The sequence below is a fragment of the Nothoprocta perdicaria genome, unplaced genomic scaffold (genome assembly GCF_003342845.1).
Source record: "Nothoprocta perdicaria isolate Ctin4 unplaced genomic scaffold, notPer1 scaffold_185, whole genome shotgun sequence".
NCBI classification, from domain to species: Eukaryota; Metazoa; Chordata; class Aves; order Tinamiformes; family Tinamidae; genus Nothoprocta; species Nothoprocta perdicaria.
In genome coordinates, this window is record NW_020455038.1 from 1,194,684 (window position 1) to 1,217,875 (window position 23,192).

The 23,192-nt window shown below is 47.1% G+C and overlaps 1 protein-coding gene across 1 annotated transcript; it reads right to left on the bottom strand.

The window, feature by feature from the left end:
* Positions 1-1,811: 1,811 nt before the first annotated feature.
* On the bottom strand, positions 1,812-19,479 carry MYO1H (myosin IH). Its single transcript, XM_026036744.1, has 31 exons — positions 19,327-19,479; positions 18,423-18,538; positions 17,717-17,915; positions 17,212-17,292; positions 16,628-16,807; positions 16,005-16,103; positions 15,571-15,684; positions 15,048-15,119; positions 14,509-14,628; positions 14,118-14,185; positions 13,418-13,523; positions 12,683-12,763; positions 11,736-11,827; positions 10,329-10,423; positions 9,758-9,804; positions 9,112-9,192; positions 8,561-8,666; positions 8,214-8,331; positions 7,768-7,881; positions 7,257-7,333; positions 6,979-7,047; positions 6,547-6,631; positions 6,036-6,195; positions 5,746-5,829; positions 5,245-5,338; positions 4,711-4,766; positions 4,459-4,594; positions 3,797-3,864; positions 3,336-3,433; positions 2,598-2,697; positions 1,812-2,277 (listed from the first exon to the last, which is right to left on the bottom strand). The coding sequence occupies exons 1-31, from the start codon at positions 19,450-19,452 to the stop codon at positions 2,254-2,256; spliced, it is 3,066 nt and encodes a 1,021-aa protein (XP_025892529.1). The 5' UTR covers positions 19,453-19,479; the 3' UTR covers positions 1,812-2,253.
* Positions 19,480-23,192: the final 3,713 nt, after the last annotated feature.

The following is a 23,192-nucleotide window of genomic DNA, read 5'->3' on the forward strand; positions in this document are numbered from 1 at the left end:
TCCACAGTAGCAGCAGGTTTGGCTCTCGCCCTGGAAGTGTTGACAGCAGCAGGGAGCACCTGCGCATCAGCCCTACCTGAGTAACTGCTTTGTAAATAGGTCCTTACCTGGCTTCAGCATTTCCCCATCCCGGTTTTACCAAGTCAGTTCTTACAAGACAGAGGGGCACTCTTACTTGTAATCTTTGTAGAGGTGGCTGTAGAGGTTTTGTTCCTTTTGTTTTGTTTTCCAGTAACCCACTCCCAGGGCTTGGAGGCACAGGTTGAGTAGACAGGGAATTCTGTATTGGATTTATGGACACAAGCTCAGCCTTAACACACTCCTCGTGTAGCCGTCCCGGTGTTGTAGCCGTGCAGCAGAGCTGTGGCGCTGTCCCAGCTTGCAGCACCTTTACCTGCTGGCCGGGTGTCCCTGGTGCAGGTTCCACTGTTCCGGCAGCAGAGATTCAGGGCAAAGGCAGCTCCCAGAGCCTGCACAGCTGCTGGCAGATCTGGAGCCTTGTGCCCTTAAATGGTTTTGCCTCTGGCTTCCAGTGGAAGAGCGGGCAGGGAGAGCTCTCCAGGAGCGTCTGGTCCATACCCAGCAGCTGCACACACAGAGCCGTCCCGCTGGATCCCGCAGGGGCTGCCGCAGCCCTGCTCCTGGCTCTGCTTTTGCCCTCCCCAGGGAAGGAGGAACCCCAGACTCGGCACCTGTGCCACAGCCCAGGCTGTGGCAGCCCCAGCAGGGGCAGCCCGGGCCCCGTTCCCCACCGGAGAGCAGCACCTCCTGTTTACAGCAAGGCCCAGGCAGGTTCTGGAGCCCCCCACCCTCCACCAGCTGCAGACACTGCCCCCCTGGGGAACATTTCCAAGCTCTGCTCTTCCCTTTAGCGAGAGGATAGTGGAACCTTTCAGTCTTAACAAAATTGTTCCAGTTGTGGACAAGAGTAGCAAATTCAGCTGTTCTGTACAATCATTCCTTCCCCTTTTATACTTAATGCACAAAGAAAAGCTTAAGTGAAATATTAATGTATGGTGTGTGTTTGCAATATGTACTTTTCATTTTTTAATATAATGCAAAATAAATCAGAAATTTCATATTTACAGGGGAGTTATTTTATTACTTGTTTGAATTTCAGTGCCTACCCCCCTCTATGGACCAGGAGCAGAGTTAGAAAGTCCTTTCAGGAGGGAACACCAGACATTATTCTCCCCCTGGCTGTTAGTTTTACCTTCTGGCCTCTGCGTGGAGGGTCTTGCCGGTGACGGGGTAGCAGCTGATGAAGGCAGCAAGTTAGGGATGCTCAGGCTGTAGTTTCAGGCCAGCCCCAGCAGCCTGGAGCAGGAGCCACACAAATTGCCTCAATGTGAGGCAGAAGGGCCAGCACTGTGGACACACAGCCTGGCTGCCCAGCTGCAGCTTCCAGACAGGGGGGAAATTCCTTGTCTTCCTCCTACCCGCTCTTGCAGCTACCATTAAGAGCTACTCCAAGTGCAGGAGGGAGCAAAGGCTCCACACTTGGAGGTGGAGGTTTGGATCTGGAGTGCAGCAGGCTGCTGCATCTCTCCAAGCTAAGGAATTTTACTCGGCTTTCACCGTGCCAATTCCCCTGCCTCCATGTGACAGCATCGCACCCAACTGCTGTGCAGGGAGGAGTAAGGACAGGGATACTCCAAGGGCAGAGCCCTCCTTATCCTGGGAGGGCAGGAAAAGCAGGTGCTGAGGTTTGCAGAGGAGCAGCCTCAAATGCTGCTGCACTGACTCAGACAGCAGTGCCAGCCTTAGTTCTGCTGCATTTAAACCCATCTCTGCCCACTAAAGCACTCATTCCTGCCTGGGAGAAAAGATGTTTTCAGAGCAGAGTAACATCACTGATCTGCACTTTGTGCAGTTCTGCTCTGCACAGTGACTCAGGCTTCAGCTAGGGAAACCTTTTGACTTCTACCTGAATCCCTCCCAGCTGATCCGAGTTCTGAGTTTCAAGGTCACTGCATGCACAAAGACCAACATTTTACACATGCTTTAAACATTTCCCTGTGATGATGTGCAACTAGCATCAGTGCTCACCAGAATGTTAGAGCAACAGAGAGGAACCTACCTAGCTAGAGCTGAAGAGTTTAAAGCTATTAAAAAAAGAACCTGAGAGATGCAAGCGAGTCTCACATCCCCGCAGCCCTATGGCAGCAGTGGAGAGGTGGGTGCTGCTCTCATCCTGCCAGCTCCTTTCTGCTCCCAGCCCAGACAGGGACCAGGAACAGTTCCTGCTTCTCATCAAGACTTTATCTGGGTTGACACCTGCGATGAAAAACGAAGGAGTCATTAGCTCAAGGACAAATATTACGTCTTTCAGGCTCCCTGCCTGTGGTAAAAGGGGTTGGGAGGTTTCTGTTTCACTGCTGGCAAACAAAGCCCAGGTCCTTTGTCTCAGGGCTGGGGAGAGCCAGGGCCTGACGGGAATTGCAGCCCAGTATCTAGCTCTTCTTGGAGCTTTCAGCTACCAAACAGGAACTAAGGGCTCTTTGAGGCACTTACACAACAGGCACCTAAGGCAGCTGGGTCTCCGAGGGCTGAGCATGCAAGCAGACCATGCAAGCCCCATCCCCAGCCCTCCTTACCACTGTCAGCTGTCCGTTTTTGGCTTTAAAGATCTGAGGCTCCTGCCCGACGGTGAAGACCATGGTCCCTTCCTTCCCAGAGCCGACACGAAACTGAAGACTGTGGGAACACACAGAGCTCCTTGTTGGTCGCTCCTCACAAGAGGCTTTGCTCTAAGCCCCCCTTGTTTCTGCTCCCTCGTAAATCCCATTAGTGGAAGGGCTCAGAAGCCTCCGGCTCAGGCAGGTTTCCCACTCAATAGCCTTATGGTACCCAGGTGATGGACGGAGCCTGGTCCAGGCACCGCAAGCTCTCCTGGTACAATTAAGCTTTGGAAGATAAGCAGATCCAGCCTGGAGAAAACTGCTGAATATGGGGAATCTAATTACAAATGAAATGCAGAGGCCAGAGAAAAGACAAACAGGTATGTTTTGCAGTAGATGACGGATCACGGGCAGCTCTCGGAGCAGCACCTAACACACAGTACCGGGGAAGCAGCTTTGTTAGAGCTGGGAATGGATCCTAATGATTTTTAGGACATTATCTGCCTGTGTGTCCCCCCTCATGGGCCTGGTGCCAACAGAAAGAAGTCCTCAGATCAGCTGTGCTACTGCAAGAGCTCTAATCAGCTTATGGGCCCTGTCTGCTGCAGCAGCATAAATAGCTTTGACTCAGGCAGTCCAGGCCTACAAGTTGTTAAAGCAGATTCTCGCACAAAGGCAGCCTGCAAACTTCTACCCTCCGGCGCTGTTTCTTACCTCCCCTGCACAACTTTAACAAGATTTTGCTTGTTGGCCAACATGCAGAGCTTCGTGACCGTCTCGAAGACGTGCTCACACTGAAGTATCACGTCGCCCTGCAAGCGAGAAAGAGGCCACCTGGGTACGCCAGCATGTCAGCAAGTGAAGAGCTCCTCATCTGGGGAAACTCTAATTCCAGAGCAGTGCCCACTGTACAAAAGCAACAACCACCACATATCACTTACAAATGATCATGTACCAGATAGTTTATAAAATCTTTCTAGGGCTATTTGGGATTTATAGCAACTTGGGCTCCAACAAAAGAAATGAGACAATGAGAGTTTAAAGGACTAGCAGATCCAAAGTAGCAGGAAACATCAGCAATGCCCTGAGTATTTCATAGGAAAATATTTGATCTAGGGTTAGAAGTAAGGTCTTAGCAGCTGCTGTGTTATGTGAGCTACATTTCAGCTTCCTACCTTCTGCTTGTTGTCCTCAGGAACGTGAATCACTACGATCCCATCACTCAGGCTACTGGTAGAAATACCTTCAAGAGAACCACAACAGGGAGAGGAAAAGCAACCAAAGACAGTTACACAACACGGTCAGCATCCTCGTAGTTAGAGGGCAGCTCTGCTCCTGCAGTGGATCAAGCTCTGTCCAGGCTGCAGAGCAGGAAGTCATCCTGAAGAGACTCTCTACCTTTCTAAGTAGTTCATTTCCCAGCTTAGATACTTTTAAAGAATTAGCATAATTTTACTGCTTTAAGTCTTCAGAATACATTACATATATCTGTCATCCAAGTACTCAAAACACACTTGAGCATGATACATGGAATTTTTGGCCCAGACCATTCCACATTATCTGTGTATCTAACAATTGCTGTTCCTGCCCCTTTTAGCTTAAAAAGCAGCCCTCACCCCCAAGTGTTTCAAGGTGCTATGTCCTCCTGTTTGTAGGTATTGCAAGAAGCCATGGGCTGGTCTGCAGGGCACTTACCCAGCCCCAGGAGAGAGTCGGGTCGGGTGGAGCTGCTTTTAGGGCCTCTGGAGGAGCAAGTTTCCAGAGTTTGTCCCTTTGTCTTTTCCCCTCTCAAGTTCATTGCTGGGGAGGGAAGCCCAGCAGCCACTTGCGCCCTTACCTTTCAAGGTGGCGTAGTCTATTTTCTGCTTGATCTTGGCCATTTCTACCACATACGCTGCCGCCTGGGTGAGGACAAGGAGTCGCTCTCGCGCTTTGAAGCCGTTCCTGTCGTACTTGACCACGGGGACCACGTACTGCAACCGAGGGGCTAGCGTCAGCCCGTCGCAGCGCAGCTCCGTGTGCGGCCATCGGCAGCTCCCGCAGCCACTGAAACTACCCCCTTGTAGCCCTGAGTTTGCAGCTTCCCTACCTTGATCTTCTCACCATGGATTAGCTGCAGCACCTTGGGGTTCACATCGTTCTCTTCTGCAAAGCAAACCAGAGAGACCCCAACTGAGCGCAGGCAATGGGTCGCTCTCTCCTATGCCCTGCTGCGTTCATTGCCTTAGCCCCATTAACACGGGTCCTGATGTACGGCACGCTCCCTCCAAAACTGAGGGGTCATGCCCAGCTCTTTCTAACCCCATCTCAGGGATTTTTCGTCCCAAAGTAAATCACCACATGAGTTATTTGACTTCTCCAATAGTGGTTTGTGAAAGTCTGGGCTCACTATGTCCTCCCAGGGTACACAGTGTCCTGCCAGAGCCCTCCCCCTTGCCCTGGGCCATTAGGGCTCTTTTCTCCTTCTTTCTAAGTGCCTAACATGACTATACAGATTCCCAAAATTCATCCCAAGAGCAGATCCCCACAGCCGGCATCATCCCGTTGGAAAAGTGGGATCTGTTCTATCAGGCAGGATTTTCCCGAGCAAGGACCACGTGCTCCGGGAGGTTTGTGCACTCACTCAGGCGGGTTTCCAGGAAAGGCTGCGTGATGCTCTGCATGTAGCCCTCCTTCTTCCCTCGGAAGATGGCACTGGCTACCACTTTTTGCTGCAACTGTTTGGACAAGAAACACCCCTTAGCACCCCAGGACTCCCCTGTTAATAACATCAGCAGTTATTATGCGGGCATGGTTGCTAGACAATATCATCATTTGATTCACACAATATCTAAATGACTTGTGCCACATTATCTTTAGTTTATTCCTGTACTACAACACACAGGGAGGTAGTTGGGGCAAGCAGTCTTTCAGATCCTTTCTTATTTACAGATCTGTTTTTATGAAATGCAGGTACAGTGCAGTAGGATCGAGAGCAGTGCCTCTGTAGACCTGCTCTGCACATTTCAAGCACCCCTGCAGGGCAAGCAGGGTCTGTTCAACAAGCAGGGTCTGCTAAACAGCACACTTTGGGGTTCAGGTAACATGTTTCAGCTCGCACGTTCACATTCCACATATTAGTTACCTGCACTTTCTTCTCAGCAGTGACTCCTTGGCAGTATTTTCTTACTAGGTTCCTAATGCAGATTTTCTGTAACATCTCAGATGTCTGCAAAAAAGTAAAAGGGAGAAAAAAAATAGTAGTAGTTCAAACAGCTACTTTCAGGGCTGCAGCAGACCAACATTTGTTCACATCTAGCCAGAAATGCCTCAGCTTCCCCTGCCCAGCAGACGGCTGCTCCGTCACTCACGAGTGTAAATACAGGTGACCACAGAGCTGTCCCCACCAGCCACGGAGCCCAGAGCCACACTCACCTCCTCCAGGATGGAGGGCGGCTGGAGCCAGCTCTTGTCCAGGACATTTTTTGGGAGGTGGTCTCTGAGTTTCATTAAGTAGGTGTATTGCACGAGCCGCACGAATTCCACATTCTCTGGGCAAAGAGGTTTCTTTCGATTGATGAAGCCATTTATGAATCTGCACAAAATATCCCCAAACAGAACTTTCATTTTTGTTGATTTCTGAGTGTAACGTGTGAAGGAAAGAATAAAAGGTGGGCAACAGGCTCATTGATCACTTGGGTGCAGTCACTGGTACTGCAGTAATGAAAATATTAATATTTCACGTATTGCAAAACTTAACACAACTTTCAAAGTTTTGATCAATGAAAAACACAGTGACTCAGAGTCTAGAAAGACAATCAGACCCCACTTCTGATGTGGGCTTGAAGTGCTGGGCTTAGGGGAATGGAGCGGGAGAAGCCCTAGGAGTGGGGAGCAGCTCCCAGGCTCTCACGCACAGCAGCTCCTGCCCGCACCCATTATTTACTTTCGGATCGTCTGCACGGCCCACGTCCTCTTCTTGGCCTCCTTCCGCGCCAGAGCCCCTCGCCAGCAAGCCTCCAGCTTGATGGCTGCAAGAGTCAAGCAGGTCCTTGCGTTAGCACCGCAGCTTCAGCATAGGGCATCCCGGGAATTCACCGAGTGGGAAGGAGAGCCGGCTCTTCCCAGCTCTTCTCCCAGCCCATCGGAGTTGGGACACTTTGTTCTCTGCAGCAAGCGGTGGGTCTGGCAGAGCCCGAAGCCCCTGGAGCACCCGACCCTGTCACCACTCAGGCTCCCATGTACCCCACATATAAGCGCTGGTTTTATTCTTTAAATGAAGCAAGTGTCTCAAAAGACGCGCCCCCGCTCAGCAGAGGGTGCTGCTGCCCCGCAGACCGGCTGCAGAGGCGAGCAGAGCCCTGCTCCAAGCCTGTACCTGCATCCCTCTTCTTCTTGTACTCCCGCTTCCCCAGGCATCCTTTGTATTTGGCCTGTAGTCTTGAAACTGGAGGGGAAGGAGAAAAAAAAAAAAAGAAAAAGTACAAAATGCTAGAGAGACATGGCTTTTATCTACCAGGTCACAGGATTGAGGAGCTCTGCTCCCAAACCTACTGTGAGAAACTGCATCAGCAACAAGAACATAAATAATCCATCTATGAAAAGATGCCCCTGACCTGCTTGCTAGGCAATACAAGACAGGGAAGGGAGCCGTACCTAGCAGGTGCTTTCTCAATTCAAATGCGTCTTCAGTAGCAAACAGCGTCTTTGGGAACCGAATGAATATTTTGGTTCTGAAAGAGAGACCGCAAACAGCTTAGTCACAATGAGCATCATCAGCTGCTCTAGGTGGGCCAAATCTGAGCAGCTGCAGGACTGAGGAGCTGCAGCTCTTCTCTCCCAGGATGTGCAAGCGGGGTGAAGGAAAACTGCAACTGAGACACAGCAGCCCTGCTCCCTAACCCGAGAAGGGACTGGGCTCAATTCAGGCTCCCTGCATGTCACTGAGCAAATAAACAGGAATGAAGAAGTGACTAGTGAGAAGTCGTCAGGTTTCCAGCCCCCGGTGGCTGTGACTGAAGAGGAGCTGACACAAGGGGTCTGCTCCCCTAGCTGCACCCTGCAGCGGTCAGGAAGTCAGTGGTTTGACACAGGGCCAGGACAGACCACCAAGCAGAGCCTGGCCCCATGGCCAAGCCAAGAGCACGGGCCGGGGGAGGACACTCACCTTCCCAGCTTGTATTCCTCGGGTTTGTAACCAAGGTGCTTTATGAGCCGCTCCACTCCCTCAGCTGCCGGCCCGCGCCAGTGCGGCCACGTAGCTGGACACAGCGACTTGTACCTGGAAGATGAGCAGGATGTCACCACGGACCAGCTCGGCTTGGAGGGGTGCCCTGCTCCCCTCTAGTGCTACTGCCTTGATGGAGGCAGATGACAGCAAAGAAGATTCAAAGAGATACAGAAAACAAAGACTTTTAAAAATGAAAAAAAAAAAAACCACAAGCATCAGCCACCCATCCCCTAATAAATAATTAAGGGATCTTTACAGATCACACGTTTTGAAATGGAGCAGAGGGCCCACACATCTGCTGACCACCGGGACCCTCTGTGAGCACCCAGCGAGGCCCCGGGAGGGCCGGTTCCCCCCGGCCAGAGGGGAGCAGCCCCATTTACCTCTGCAGGAAGAGCTCGTACTTGCGGCGGTAGGCGAAGCCGGCCCGCCGCACCCGCAGGTGCTCCATGAGCCCCAGGTACTTGACCTGGTGCCGGATCAGGTGGTCGTCGAACTTCCCTGCAGCAAGCACACACAGGCACTGGTAAACACTCGCACTAAAAGCTCACTCACTGCTGCACGTGCTGGGATGGAAAAGGGGATCCATCACCACCCAAGGCAGCTTCTTGGCCACTAGCTTAACCCAGAAATATTTCTTTGCCCACTGTTCCTAGCCTAGCTGCAGCTAAGCCGAGGCCTCCCCTTCTTCATTCCTCTATCTCAGAGGCACATCCAGCCCAACACCTACCAGGCTCCTTGTTGTCGTTAGGTTTAATGCATCGCACATAGGATGGCTCCTTAGACATCAGTATTTCTATTAGACTCGTAAGGCTGTTTTTGAACTGGGTTGCAACCTAAAAAGACATCAATGACCTCTCTTAGCTTTGGAACTCGACCACTGCATGAAATAGCTCCTTCCCTGCACCCGTCTTAGACTGCAAGTTCAGGGCTGATCTATGTGTTCTTGCCACCACGAGCACAGCAAAGTGCAAGTCATCTGGACAGGGTGCTTAGCTGGGACTTCTGAATCGCTGCCATGCAGATGGACACGCAAGGCAGCCCTGCAGAAACTAAAACTTGCTGGATGCTCTGTACAGAGCTCTCTTTACAGCAATATATTAATAATAATATTAAAATGTGTCACATTGCTAGCTGCTGTCTAAGCAATAAAGCTATTCAGGAAGCTAGCAGGAATGTAACACCAGCAAAAAATTCAGGATGAAGGACAGGAATGGAGGCTAAATCATGCACCAGAAAGCCAAGTTTATATTTAAATTTAAGACTAAAGCTGAAACTCACTGTTTCTGGCCTCCTCCTGTTGTCTAGCTCTGAGAGTAAGAAGCAGTCTCGAACGATGGCATTTTTAGAGTTGCACAGCACCTGAAAGAGGATAAATGAAAAGCTGCCCCATTCAGCAGGCACAATATCCCTCACGGTGATGCACCTACACTGAAACAGCCCAGCTGGAAGGACACGCAGAACTAGAGATCATTGCATGAATTTCTCTGCTAAGAGTCATAAAACTAGAAATGATCTCTCCAGTTACCCGATTTGGCTTTTCAGGTGCTTAACATCACTGCTCACATCTTAGAATGACAAATTCTGCATTAAGAATTGATTAGTACTGAAACTAAGGCCAAAATCCCAGCTTCCTATGTCCAGCTCCTCTTAATTTCATCATCCCAAATCCAGCACAGTTTAGGACCAAATCACATAGCTTCCATATTTCTTTCTTGCTGATATTCTTTAAGAGCTTTCCCTTGGTTTTGATTTCAGCCAAGGGTTTTGATTTCAGATCTAGACAGCTTCCATGTAAGTATCTAAAGAACAGGGCCAAGGACAAACCTGTGTTCCTGTTTGCCACAGAGGTAAAGTACACCTCTGCAAAATGTCTCTGCTCCAAGAAAAGTAGCCTACAAAAACAGCATCCTGTTTCTGTTCTCACCTCCTTTAGGTTTCTGTATAGGAGATCATTGTTCTTCTCAAGAAATCCTGAAAGGAAAAAGAAGTTTTAGCTCTTTGAGGTGCACAATCTTTAGCACAGGAGTTCCAGGAGCTGAAGGTCTCCAGGCAGTTTCCTCCTCCTCCACCACGGACCTTAACCCACTAGCAGGGCTGCAACCCTCCCCACGGCTGTTCTGGCTCTCCAGAGCATGGTTAGAATATGGCAGGGAATGGTGCTTATTGACCTAAGGAGATACCATCATTTCCCGCTGGAGTCGTCACGCAGGATGGGAACAGGTATTTTCTCAGTACTGAGAGATATTTTTTGTGTGCCCACAGCTCAGTGCAGATAAGTATCCTGTAATCCCTACCAATCTTGCAAAAACATCAGGATCCTGCAGCAGGAGAACACTAATTTATCTGGATCTTCCTTCCAAAGATGTAAGCCCTGGGAATTCACATTTTGGACTATAGAGTAAAAGCCCCTGTAGAAGGCAGGTGTTCAATAGCTCCTATCAGGTTAGCATTGCCCACATTGGTTTAAATGCTTCCAGAGCGGACACCCCACTCACCGACAGCGCAGTAAGTGACTTCCCCAGCGTAGTGAAGGAGGCGGAAATCCACCCAGTCTATTGATTTCCGCGTTTTCTGGTCTGCAAGTTTGCGACTGCAGAAAGAAACAAGAAGGAAAAAATGGCAGAGAGATTTCTTAGGCTTGCAGAGACTTGTACCAAAAGCAGCTGCATGGCAGACAGCAACAGATTTTCAATTGACCTTTACCAACATGACTCTGAGTTAAGGCCCTACAAACAGAATTATCCACCCGTCTGTTCCAAAGCAGAAGTCAATGCTGAAGAGCAGGAGTCGTCTACAACCAGAGAAACAACCTATGATCTATCCATGGCTGTTTGGAAACAATCACTCACTCAGGAGGTATTAACATTTCCTTTTATAACATTCATTTAAATAGATTCTCATCTCGCAAGCTAAAAATATCTCCAACTTCCTCAATTTTAAACTGCAACCACAGGTTTGAGACATTTTACCCCAAAACAAAAATCAAAGTTTTGTATAGTGGGAAGATTTTTAGAAGGGCTCCTTGAGGAGAGAAAGTGGGAAGGAGTTAACTTCGAAGACTAAGTTTCAGCTGTGTAAACTGCACAGGCTTGTGTATCACAGAGGTACAATAATATATTAAAATTTCCTTCCAAGTGTTTTGCTAAATACAGATCCTGTGTAAGCAAGCAGCTCTAGCACTCCTATTTAAAGCTTTTCATCAGGCAGAACAGTATTAAGACACACTGTGGTGACAAGGAATTTGGCTACACATTTTTCATTTCCTTGTAACGATCTTCAGAGATGCAGAAACAGTGTTTTGTAAACAGTCAATTCAGCAGCTTGACTCTGAGCTGACAAGTAGTCAGAGCTTTTCATTAGGCTTCTGCTGAACTGCCAGAACAATCTGGTGCAAACATGTTAATTGGCCACTCAAACTGAATCCGCAACTACTATAGATTAAATATTTACCAAAACGGCACATGTTTGGGAGACGCTCTCAAGAACATGTTTCTTCCCTACTCCTCCACCCCTGCTGCTGCTCCTCACACCCGTCACGACAAGCTCCTGATATTCATGTACCCTCTGCCCAGCCACTAGCTCCTCTCCAGAGGAGATGCAGCCTTCCCTGCAGTCAGTGGAGGTCAAAGTCACCTACAATTCACAGGACTAAGCCCTTTGTTTAAATACAGGACACAGAGGTGGAATGAAACCAGACTCAAAGCAGCTCACTGGCAAAAGGCAGAAACACCCCTCCCATAACAACCCCCCTCCAACACCCCGTGGCAGCTCATTGCAGTGTTAGACGTGCTGCTCATTTTCATCTTCTTTGCTACTAAGAAGCGTCCCCTCTCCATAACAGAGCGTTGAGGGGTCCTTGGGGGAGTTCCCCTTCCGGTAGGATGCAGAGCATAAGTGCATACGTCACGAAGTGGGCATGATCTCCTACTTTCTCTTCCAACTTTTCCAAGAAGCTCAAATCAGTGGCTTCACCAGGCCGTAAACATTCCTCATCCTGAAACAGCAAACGGCAGATCAGAATGCTGCTCTGAATGAGCTGCAAACACCAGCCAGCCCTCTTCCTGATTAGTGTAGTATAACATTGTCACACAAAACCAAACATCTTTGCTGAGGTTTGAAATGAGTTCGACTTTATACCTACAATTTCCTGCTAAATTTAGAGATTTGTTTTTCTGTTAAAAGTAGAACCATTAAGTTAAATCAAATCCAGTCAAATCTGCCTTTTTCCTCTTTCCAAATGTGCAATGCTCTGCCTCATCACTTATTGCTTATAGCCCACCTAAGCCAAAATGACAACGAGAGATGATAATGGATACCAGAGCACAGAAGGAGCTACAAGACTCTTAGTCTGGATGAAACAATTCCTACTGCTCCCACAAACACTCCTTGTGGAGAAAAGCTTTGCTAGGAAGAGCAGTCCTAATCCAATGCTGATGCCAAGCTTCAGTCGCAGCCTCTCCTACGCCTTCTGCATCCAGACAATGCAAATCCTCCTCTTCATCAGCAAGAGGGCAACAGTAGCAAGGCAGCCAACCTGGTACTGACCACAGCCTGCTAGGTAGCTGTGGCCAACTCACTTGTGCTCACTACACCCTCAGGTCATCTTGAGGTAAAAAGTGAGGAGAACGGTCTAGACCTTCCTTACCCAGAGTGGCAGTGCAAGCAGTAACTTCTCTCTAAAATCCACTACTTATTAACTATCAAGTATTCTGCCCTAATCACCTGGGGCTTTGCTTTTAACATCCATTTCTTTATGGCCATTATTACAAGGTATTCCACTCCACAATTGCGAGGTATGCACAGTAAGGCAGGGGCACCATAACTGAAAGAGCACAAACTCTGTCCTTACCAGAATGGAGATGATTCCTTTATATTTCTGCTCGACCAAGTCACAGATAATCTTGTTGTTAAAATATGGAATTGGTTCCCACTGGAATTAGTAAGAAAAAAAAAGGAAGAATGGTTTTAGAGAAGGTCTTTTCCTGTGCAGTTTTTCAGTTCTTTAGAGATAGATTGTCTGGTCCCACTGAAGATTAGTGCAGGAAAACTATCCAGGTGGCTGGAGAAGAGATGGCAGTGGAGGGAATTACTGCCTGACCACAGAGCCCATCCTCCCCTTTCAGCAGTCAGACCATTCCTTTATTCCCTACCCTGGTGCACTTAATCCTTCAGAGTCTTTGGCACTACAGAATTCCTATTTCCATAGGGACATTTTCACTGAGTTTTGCAGAATGCCTCATTTTTGTCTTAGGAAAAGGAAGTTAAGTCAAGGCTAAACTACACTGGGAAAACAAAGAAAAAGAGTCAGTTACAAAATAAAATCCTCAATCATCACGTACTTCTTACATTAATAACGCAAAAATGAACTGTCCCAATCTGGGAATTAAAGGATCTGCTGGGTACAAAGAGCTCCAGACACACTGAAAAACAGACTCACATAGGAAGCAGTCCTTAAAATGCATAAACACAGAAGATAGTTTTAACACAGGCAGAAGGGAATAGGACAAATAAACAAGTTTTCATTGATGATTAACAGCATTCAGCATAATGGCTGTTCAAACAGAAAAAGGGAATAATAAATTACCTCTATTCCTTCCAGCTCATATTCCTCCTGTTCTGCTTTCAAGGTCATCTCGATCAACAGCTGCTGAAGCTTCTCATTGCAGTAATTAATGCAGAACTGCTCAAAGCTTCACAGAGGGGTTAAACAAGCATTACACCAAGTACTTCATGGGCTTAGTTACCCACTTACCCCACCCACGGCTCTCTTCCAACCAGACTACTTCTATACAGATTAAACCCCATGAGGTCTCATAAAGAGAGCTAATAGATTTTTTTAAGCACTTGTTCCCTTTTCCCTACGTATCCCTTAAAACTGTAATCTGATCAGAGGGCTCCAGGGAGAGAAAAAACAATAAAGTGGTTAGGTCCATCTTTGCTAGGTATGAACTTTCTCAGTTGTGCTGCAATCCTTGAAGTTCCAGCATCTTCCCAAGATGCTGGACCAGATATCAGAGAGCTTCTTTAGGTCAGAAATACTGACAATCTTGGCAGGCAGTGTTGCTGGCCTTTCTGCAAGCCCCTTTTCACCTGAAGGGGCACTGGGGGGCCTGAAACCCTCAAGAATGAGGAAACTGTGTTTAACAAAAAGTTGGCTATTTTCTGTATGCTAGTCCTCTAGCTCATCTTGCTGTGGTAGGACTACACTTGAGGAACCAGGTAGGGTGTGAGCTCACACTGACATCAGCATGAGGACAGACGACCCCAGGCTCAGGAGCTCTTACCTGTTTGTGTCCAGTACTTCAAACCCATAGATATCCAGGAGACCGATAACGGTTTTCCGAGTTGCATCCTGCCGAAGACACCATTTTTTTTCTTAGTGAGTGTTCCAGCTTGTGTTCCTTCCCTACATGTTTCATATCATTTTCTTCATTTTTAAATTTAATCTCAAACTTCTTCACATCATATGTCAGACTAATCACATTTGAGCACATAATGTCCCACCGAGGCTGTTTAACACATCTCCCACATTCCCCCCCAACACAATCATCAATGCTCTGGAATGCTCCTGTATCAACAGATGTGTAAAATATTTGATGGCAAATGGTGCCAGGCCTCTCTCTAGAAAGGCTGCTCCCTGTTAGAGGTATATGAAACACTCGACAAGAAACCAACCTTGTTGGCCAGAGAGCCATTAATTTTGTTGACAAGCCACGTGAAAGTCCGCCCATAGATCGCCTTTGCTACAGCATCCCGAGCATAGAACGCCAGGTCCACATTCAATGGGCTTAGGACCTAGAAGAAATGAAGGTAAATTGGACATGATGAATAACAGTCACCTACTACCAATCCAGTTCACAGCTCTGGAGCAGAGAACTGGCACTCATTTCATTCCTCAACAGCACCCAGCCTAACTGAACTGTAACTATCCATAATTTTATTTAGCATCAGTATTACTGCAGCCTGGTCTGTCTCCAGCTTGAGACCTCAATTCCTGTAGAAAAGCTTGCACTTGGTCCTAACACAGCAACATTGAATGTCCTCCACTCAACTCTCCATACACAGCAGTTCCATGGGTCAGGCAATAGGGATGAGGAGAAAGACATTTAGTGAGATCTGGTTTTACTGTGACACTTAAGAGAGCTCCTCATCTGTCACTAACACTAGATGAGGCTGCATTCAGCAGGCTGGAGTTACACGGCTCTAGTCAATACCTCCTCGGATCTGGCTTCAATCTTCCGATGGGTGAGAGCTTCCTGCAGGATCGACAAGTGCACCCCCAGGAGCTGCAGAAGAAACATTTCCCATCAAAATATAACCAGCCGTGTCCTGTTTAAATAAGTAGCACAGGGACGAAATGGCTTTCCTAGGAACTATGAAACAAACAACAACAAAAACACACTTTTTTTTTGTGAAGGTGTAACCCCCTGTTAGCCATTCCCATTCATTTCTGGAAGATAACAGCATCGGCAGATTACAGTTACATTCATCGTTGAGCAACGGCAATAAAGGAAACCTCAGGTTGATGCTGCTGCTCATTCACGTGTTCTCTCATGCTGGGCTGTGGAAAAAACAGGCCGTATGACTCAAGATAACTTCTAGCAAGACTGGGACTGCTCGTGCAGTCATTCTTCTTCTAGGAACAGAATTTTTTCCCCCAATTAGGAACAAAACCAGCAGGATTAAGGCTTTCTTGGTAGCACTTGTAACACTAGCACTGAGAGGAGAGCACAATACCTTTGAGATCCACTTGATCTGCATGCCGTTGCGAATGATGGCATGTCCATTGCTGTCTTCTTCAAATTGAATGTTCCCAAAGTGCAGGACGCTGGCAACAATTCCAAAGAGATGCTAATAACAAGAAACACAGTTAAAACATTGTCTCCTACAGCTCTGTGGGGTGGTTCTGACCTTCACTGTCCACACTGATAAAGCATGGCTAGGCTGAAGGAACCAAGTTGGCCAACCCGCTTCAGAGACATGCTGCCATCGATGGCCATCACGCTGCAGCCAGCGACACCGCCCTGCTCCCACCCTCCCCAAAGGACCGTGCAACTGCATTCTGAACACCTCTCCCATGCAAGGATGTGTCCATCACTTCTAGAGATGGACAGCCGTGCTTTCCTTGCTTAATTTCCCCTTGGAAGGTTCAGTCTCCTTTTCAGATATACCTCTAGATCTTTTTCACTGAAGTCAATGATAGAAAAAGCTTTGCGGACTATTTTCCAGTCATTCTTGTCATTAATAGCAAACACTTTGGCACATTTACCCTGTACAGTAAAAGAAAGGAAATTAGTACAATTGACTGGTAAAGCAATTGTATCATCAACAAGCTCAGGCTGGTCTGGTCTAACACTTTCTTCTCCAATTTGCAAAATTTCTTTTGCAGCTTGCATAACAGCAGTTTCACACTGTTTAGCAGAAGTGAAACCATTTGCTATAGCTAGTCTAGAATATGATTCATTTGATTGAATCTTTCAATATTCAATGAATATTTCAATATTCATTTGATTGAATCTTTTCAATTGGCAATATTGGCCAAAACCTTGTTTCTATCCCCATAGCTGTATCAGTGAACCAATGTAAGATATTATCCCTTAGGAGATGTTTACCACTTGCATCTTTAGACCACCACACTTTGAACAGTTACTGCTACAGAAATAAGAAAGAACATGTTTGATAACAATCTATCATCAAGTTTCACTATAATATGATGCACAGTGGCTTCTCTTAGCAGTTCACCAGCGCATAGTTTTAACAAGCAAAATGCAGAGAGGGACAGCTTCTCACTCGCCTGTATGAGATACGAGTACTTCTGGGGGTTGCGTTCCAGGCCGAGCCAGCAAAGGAGATCCTTGTCTCCACCCTCCAGTAACTGGTAGAAAATATGGAAATTTCTCTCTCCATGGTTTTGATGGACAACTCGGGATTTCTCAATGAGGTAACTGAGGATATGCCCTCCTACTGGAGCTCCCTAGGAAAAAAACCAAGTCAACACTGAAAAATATAAATAGAATTCTTTTTCCTAGGAACTGAGTCAGGGGAGCATATCTGTTGTTTATTTACTGTCTTTTTCCTTCTTTAAAAGCTTCAAAGAGCAGTGTATGTTGTATCCAAGGAGTTTGCTGTCCTAATACAACTTGTGCTTTACAGCAATCTGTATTAGCTTACCATGGAGTACAGGCTGCATTGCCAGTAATGCAGAAAGCTTTAAAGATAGATAACTAGCCACCCCACTCACAAGACCTGTAAAAATGAGGTCAGAAATATGCAGTGTCAGTAACTCTCAGTCAATAAATCCTGTGCTGCCTGGTAAAGCGCCCAGGAGGTACACGGATACAGCTTGTTTTAATGTTGGTCCATTAAGTTTGCTCTCACCTTAAAATCAAATTGGATATCCATGTATTTCCCAAATCTGCTCGAGTTGTCATTACGCAGAGTTTTTGCATTTCCAAAAGCCTGTGGATAAATAGGTAAATTAAGTCACATTTCATTCTACTGAGCACCTAACACCCAAGACAGGACAAAGTTCTAGTAACAAAAACTCACTACATCAGCTGTATCCCAGTACTGAAGCTAGTAGGACTCAAGAACAGTAAATTAATGTAGTCTCTAGCTTGAATCTGGAATTTAACTACATTTCTTATAGCTTTATTTTGTAACATCTGTAACTGAAGCCAGGAAGAATTGGTATATGGTGCACAGACTCCTTGTGCTTGCAGCTTCTGCTACCACACACATCATCAGTGAAGCCACACTTGGATATTTGTGCTCCATTAAGGCTGAATTTATGCAAGCTCAAAACTGTAAAATTGGAGAACATCTGGTAATGCAAGTGTGTACACACACATCACTCCTGATTATTTGTCTATTTATTTATTACCTCCAGCACGGGATTGGAAAGCAGCAGACGATCACGGACTATCTGCAGCTGCTCTGTTGTAGGGCAGGTCACTGCATAATACTGCAGGATCTTCTTCGACGCCTCTGTTTTCCCAGCCCCGCTCTCGCCGGAGATGAGGATGAAGTGATTGTTGTACTCGCTGCACATCACCCGGTACGCGTTGTCGGCTATGGCATAGCTGCACAACAAGCATGAGACACTCAGGAGAAATGTGTGCATTAGAAATGACGACACAAAGCTGTTTTTTTCCTCAGTACAGGCTATCTAACCTTATTGGCACCAGATACAACTAGAAAGCAGTGCTAAGAACCAGAGTTTCACTCAGGGTCTCACAGGAAAAAAAAACATTTCTCCACTGTTGCTACAGGATTTAATGGCTGCAGGTATCTCTGGTGAAGATAAGTCTACATACAGTGAGGACTCCAGGACTCCTTTCCCTAAAGCAGGCAAGCATGTTTTGCACAAGCAAAATCTCAACTTCTGCAGGAAGTGTCGTATACAAGTTATTCACTAATGGAGCCTTCACCACATGTGCCACTGGGGCAGGGAACCAAACCTAATGCCCCCAATCACCCAGCAAAACCCAGCAACTTCTCTCCACTCTGGATCCTTGTTGCTAGTGCATGACATTACAGAGGCAATCCAGGAGATTGAATCATATTGAAACCTTACGGGTTCTACTTACAGATGCGGCGGCAGTTCAAAAAAGTTGACCCCCCGATAAAGCTGCATTTGTGTCATCGTGTAGATATCCAGCTCTTTGTAAGGGTTGACAGATACAAGAAGGGTACCAATGTATGTCTATGGGAGAAAAAAAACGCTGCTGAAAATCAAGCCAAGCACACCAGAACCAACAGAATCAGCCAGGAAAGTTTCTTTCAATTTAGAGGGGGATCAAACAATGAACACAAGCTTAAAGCCTGACCTGATATTTTTAATCTTAATTTAAAAGGTTTTGATAACTCATGATGCTTCAAGTTTCCTCTTTCAGGAAATTTGTTGGAATTTTACCAGGAAAGGTGATCAAATAACATACTTCAAGACATCAATTAGCTTTTCCATAAATTGTTTACACTTTCAGCATGTCAAAGTAGCCCTGTTCTCCCTTCCCCACTCTCTGATGTTTTCCATTAGTGTCATGCTAATATCAGTCCTTGTAAAGAGCCTATTTGAAGTCATCCTCCTACTCCTTACTCAGCTACTGCTGCAAGTCACTATATAAACTTCATCTAACCTTCAGGGCTCCTTTGTTTTCAAACACAGTTTCACTTGCCCATTCGTTTCCTATCAAGTGCATATTATTAGGATCTTCATAAGAAAATAGGAGCAGGCTGAGACTATTATTTTCATTAGCTAAAGCAGACAGACCACTATTGGATGGTAGCAGCACCTCTGCTTCTTAAGAGCATCTAAAAAAGGTTTATTTTCTCAAAGTATGAAGAAAACAACAATGGCAGTATGTATATATACACACACACGTGTATATCTACAGCTCTTGCTAGACTGACTTGCAAGGCTACACCTGGAGACATTTAACATGCAATGTGCCACGCGAATTCCCAGGACCAGCACTGATGCCGCAGCCTTACATAGATGAGATTCTCCTGGTACCGCTTGCGGAGGTTGCTCAGAAAAGCTGCCTCGCTGGTGTGGGAGTCCAGCAGCACGAAGTCCTGCACCCCGACTCTGTCCCGGGCTATGAGGGCCCCTTCCATGATGGCATCAGCGTTGTCCTCCACCTCTTCTTTCTATAGCACAAAGATAACGTGAAGAGGTCACAGTGTGGGGAGAGAGTTGGCAGTGACCCTCAGAGTCAGTTTAGGAGCTTCCTTCCCCACTGTCCCAGACCAAATCCATTCCACACAGATCATTCCCAAATGATGGTTATCCAAGTGGCTATCGGCAGCTCTCCCAAGGATGGGAGTTTCACAACAGTCACGTTTGGGCTCCAACATCCCTGCAACCAAGAAGTCAGGGGCTCTTTGCTATGATCAGAGAGGATGAGCAGCCCTGGATAACAGAAGAGCTGTTTAAGAGGAGTTAATACTTTAACAACTCTATTTAGACAAGGCAGTTTCAAGTGCAGAGACTGCAGGTAACACTGGAAGGCACCAGGCAGGCTGTGAATAACACCCACAACCACCTTGCTCAGACAGAGTCTCCTTATAAAGCTGCATTTGACTTGAATTTCTGTGAAAAAGATCTCCCCAATACAGCATGTCGTGTAGGACCATTTCTTATCATTAACACCATCCTCAGGCGGAACCAAGTCAACTTTTGCATTCGGGCAGCAGATGTCTCCACACGCCAGACACAGCCCGAGCTGTGAGACGCTACCGCGCGCTCTGCCCGCTAGATGCGACCAAGCGGCCATCGGAAAGAAGTCACCCCTCCAGCGGCATCCCCCTTTCCCAAACGGCTGCAGGTTGCAAAAAGTCAGTGACCAAATTGCTGTAGCCCTTTATGATCCAGGGCTTTTACATTTCTGCTGCTCTATTGCTCAAGAATATCGTGTATAAGATTTGGATCAAGCATTCAAAAGAGTGGTGGCCAGTACCATGTTGCTTTTTTTTTTTAAAGCAGAAAATTTGGCAAATTGCAAATAGGTGAAGTGTGCAACACTTATGATAAAGTTTGATAAACCCTCACTTTGGGAGTGGGGTTTTGGGAAAAGTCTGTGCAGCACCAGCCCAAGGCAACCAGACTTCAGGCATTAAGTCTTGTGGATTTAGGAGTAGAATTTATCTAAAATGCAAAGTAAAGGACCCAGCCTCACCAAATTCTGAGCAAAATAAATCATTTAGGGGCGCTTAGAACTATCAGCCCTCAAGTAGGGGTTTTAATACATTAGTGTCATTTTCAGGGCAGTCTGCTCTTGAGAGCAACTTACTCCAGGGAGGGACCTGAGCTGTGCACATTTATGTTCAACAACACATAACAATATTCAGGAGAGAGGAGGTTCTAACCACCCGCTGTTTAAATCCTACTGCAGTTTAAAAACCAAACCAGGACCAAGAGCTGCACCCGCAGTAACTGCAGCGACAAGCGATGCCGGGTTTGCCTTCCGCATTCACTAGCGTCAGCGCGCTGCAGCACTGGTTCCAGCTCCCCGGGAGCTGCATTCCTCGCTATTCCTGAGGCACTCAGTGCCGTTACTGTCATCACTTCTAATCTCTGCTGTAGAGATATCTATTTTCTTCTTTTACCATTAGCAGCATGTTCTTTCTTCATTGCACATAGTACATCTTATCCGTGTTTGTATCCTTGCAGTTTTACTATACTGCAAATATAGGGCTGCTATAAAGCAAGTTATTAATCCTTTTTTGGTAAGTTTCTACTCCACTTGAGTAGTATTCAATATTATTTGGCAACACAATCTATAGATGTTTTCTTACCATAAGAAAAAAATTTTAGAAAAAAATCCTATTTGGTGCCCATATGCAGCCACAGGATGACTATTCTCAATGATGAGTATAAGCACACACTTCCCAATCAAAGCACAAGCGCATAGCAATAAATATTTACCTTCTTTCCTTTGCCCTACTACTTTCTTCATCATTTAGCAGACCAGTTTCTGCATCAATCAGCTTGACTTTCTCTATCTGGACACCTCAGTGACTGGGGCTGGAGCCTCCCGCATCCAAGGGGAGCTGCTTGCCCTGGCCCACGGCTCAGCCAAGACCTCCCCAAGCTGCACAAATCTCATCGGGCTTAAAGGGAAGGGGCTGGTGAGAAACAGAGCCACGACCTCCCAAAACGACCCTTGCTCCATGCACGTTCAGTGGCTGCAGAAGGTGCCAGGGCTTCTCCCTAGCCAGCAATCAAGCTATCAATTCACAGCTTATATATAAAATAAATCCAAGCCAGCATCACACACCATCAGTAACACACCTGAGCTCTTCAGCCCTGAGTCAGAATGGAAATATCCAGGTAGGACCATCCTGCTGGTCTGCCCTGGCACCCATCAAGGGCAGAGTGCTGGTGCAGCACATGGGAAGCATCTTCTCCCCAGAGTCTCCCCATGGCCCCTTTTAGGGCTTATCGCACCCAAATGCTCTTACCTTTCTCCACAGCGATGCTCGCTCCCGCCTGCATGGGGTTCTCAAGGTATTCCTGACAGTCCAAGCAAGAAACCAGCAGTGTTTCGCCGCAGGGTAACGGGCGGCTCAGCAGAATTATTGCAAGCCACGGGAACGCCTGGGTGACTCCAGGGCTCGCACAGCGACTCCATATTAATCAAAACAAACATGTTCCAAAACCCGCCTTCCTCTGCAGATACCCCAGGCGAGGCCAAACAAAGAGCTTAAACGATCCACCAAAAACTTTGTGCCAGCTCTGACCCAAAGAAGCACAGAACTGAAGCTATATTTCCCCTGCATTTTTCCACCTCAACAGCTGATGCCCGTTTTTCACTCTGATATGGTCATAAGCTGCCCCACAACCTGAGCCCAGTTTACCATTTTACTGGAAACATGCAACAAAAACGCCGCCTGCTCCCACTTCAGGTGCATTTGTCATCCCGAGCAAGAACTCGATACAAACTGGACAGGAGCATCTTACCTTCTTTCCAAGCCTAGAAACATGAAAGAATAAGCCTGAAACCCCAGTTGCTATCAGGCTGATCAGGTTTCCTTAGCCCAACTCTTTCACCAGTATGTTAATTGGTAAGTGACACTCTGCTCCCTATTAGACCAGGAGAAAAATCTCATTTCTAGGCTGGGTTGTGCTCAGATTTTCTCTGTACCTGTTACCCCAGCAAGACACTGGCAGCTGCTGCCTTAGAGGATTATTTTCCTTCCCTCATGCTGTAACTACAAGAGTCCAGAGATTTCTTTCTTGCCTATGGAGAAAAAAACTCTACTGGAAAATGTACTCCAGGCTGCAACAAGAGCTTTTCCCAGAAGCTCTTTTCCTGGGTCCACCAGAAATGTGCTCCTCCACTCGAGCCCAAACCATCCGGACCCACCAGAGCCGCCGAGTTGCCTTCTCACCACCCCGCACGTTCACGAGTGGTTTTACTTCACAAGGTGAGAAGCAGGAACCCTTCGGGGTTTTGCTTTTCCTGCTGCTTTCCCTCTACCCCCGAGCAGCAAAGGGCGACCCAGCTCCTCCAGCAAAGCGGGAGCCTCCCTGGCAGTGCCAGGGGAGGGTGGGACCCTGGCTAGCCTCATTCCTGGCTCTCTGGCACCTCTTTAGAGCGGCCTCTCTCCCCGCTAGAGGTCACCACCAAACCCATCTTATTTTTCACTATGACGTTTCCATGGATTTCCCCCTTTTTCATAAGCAATAGCCTCCCAGCAAAGGCTTTTCAGGCAGGATGGACTCATCTCCAGTGGCTGCTGCTTTGCACAAGGCCACCAGTTGCTCTCCTGCTCTGTCCAGCCGCAGGGACAAGCAAAACCAGGCATTTTCCCAGGGTTACTTCTCTGCAGAAAGAGTTTTCCACAGAGTAAAG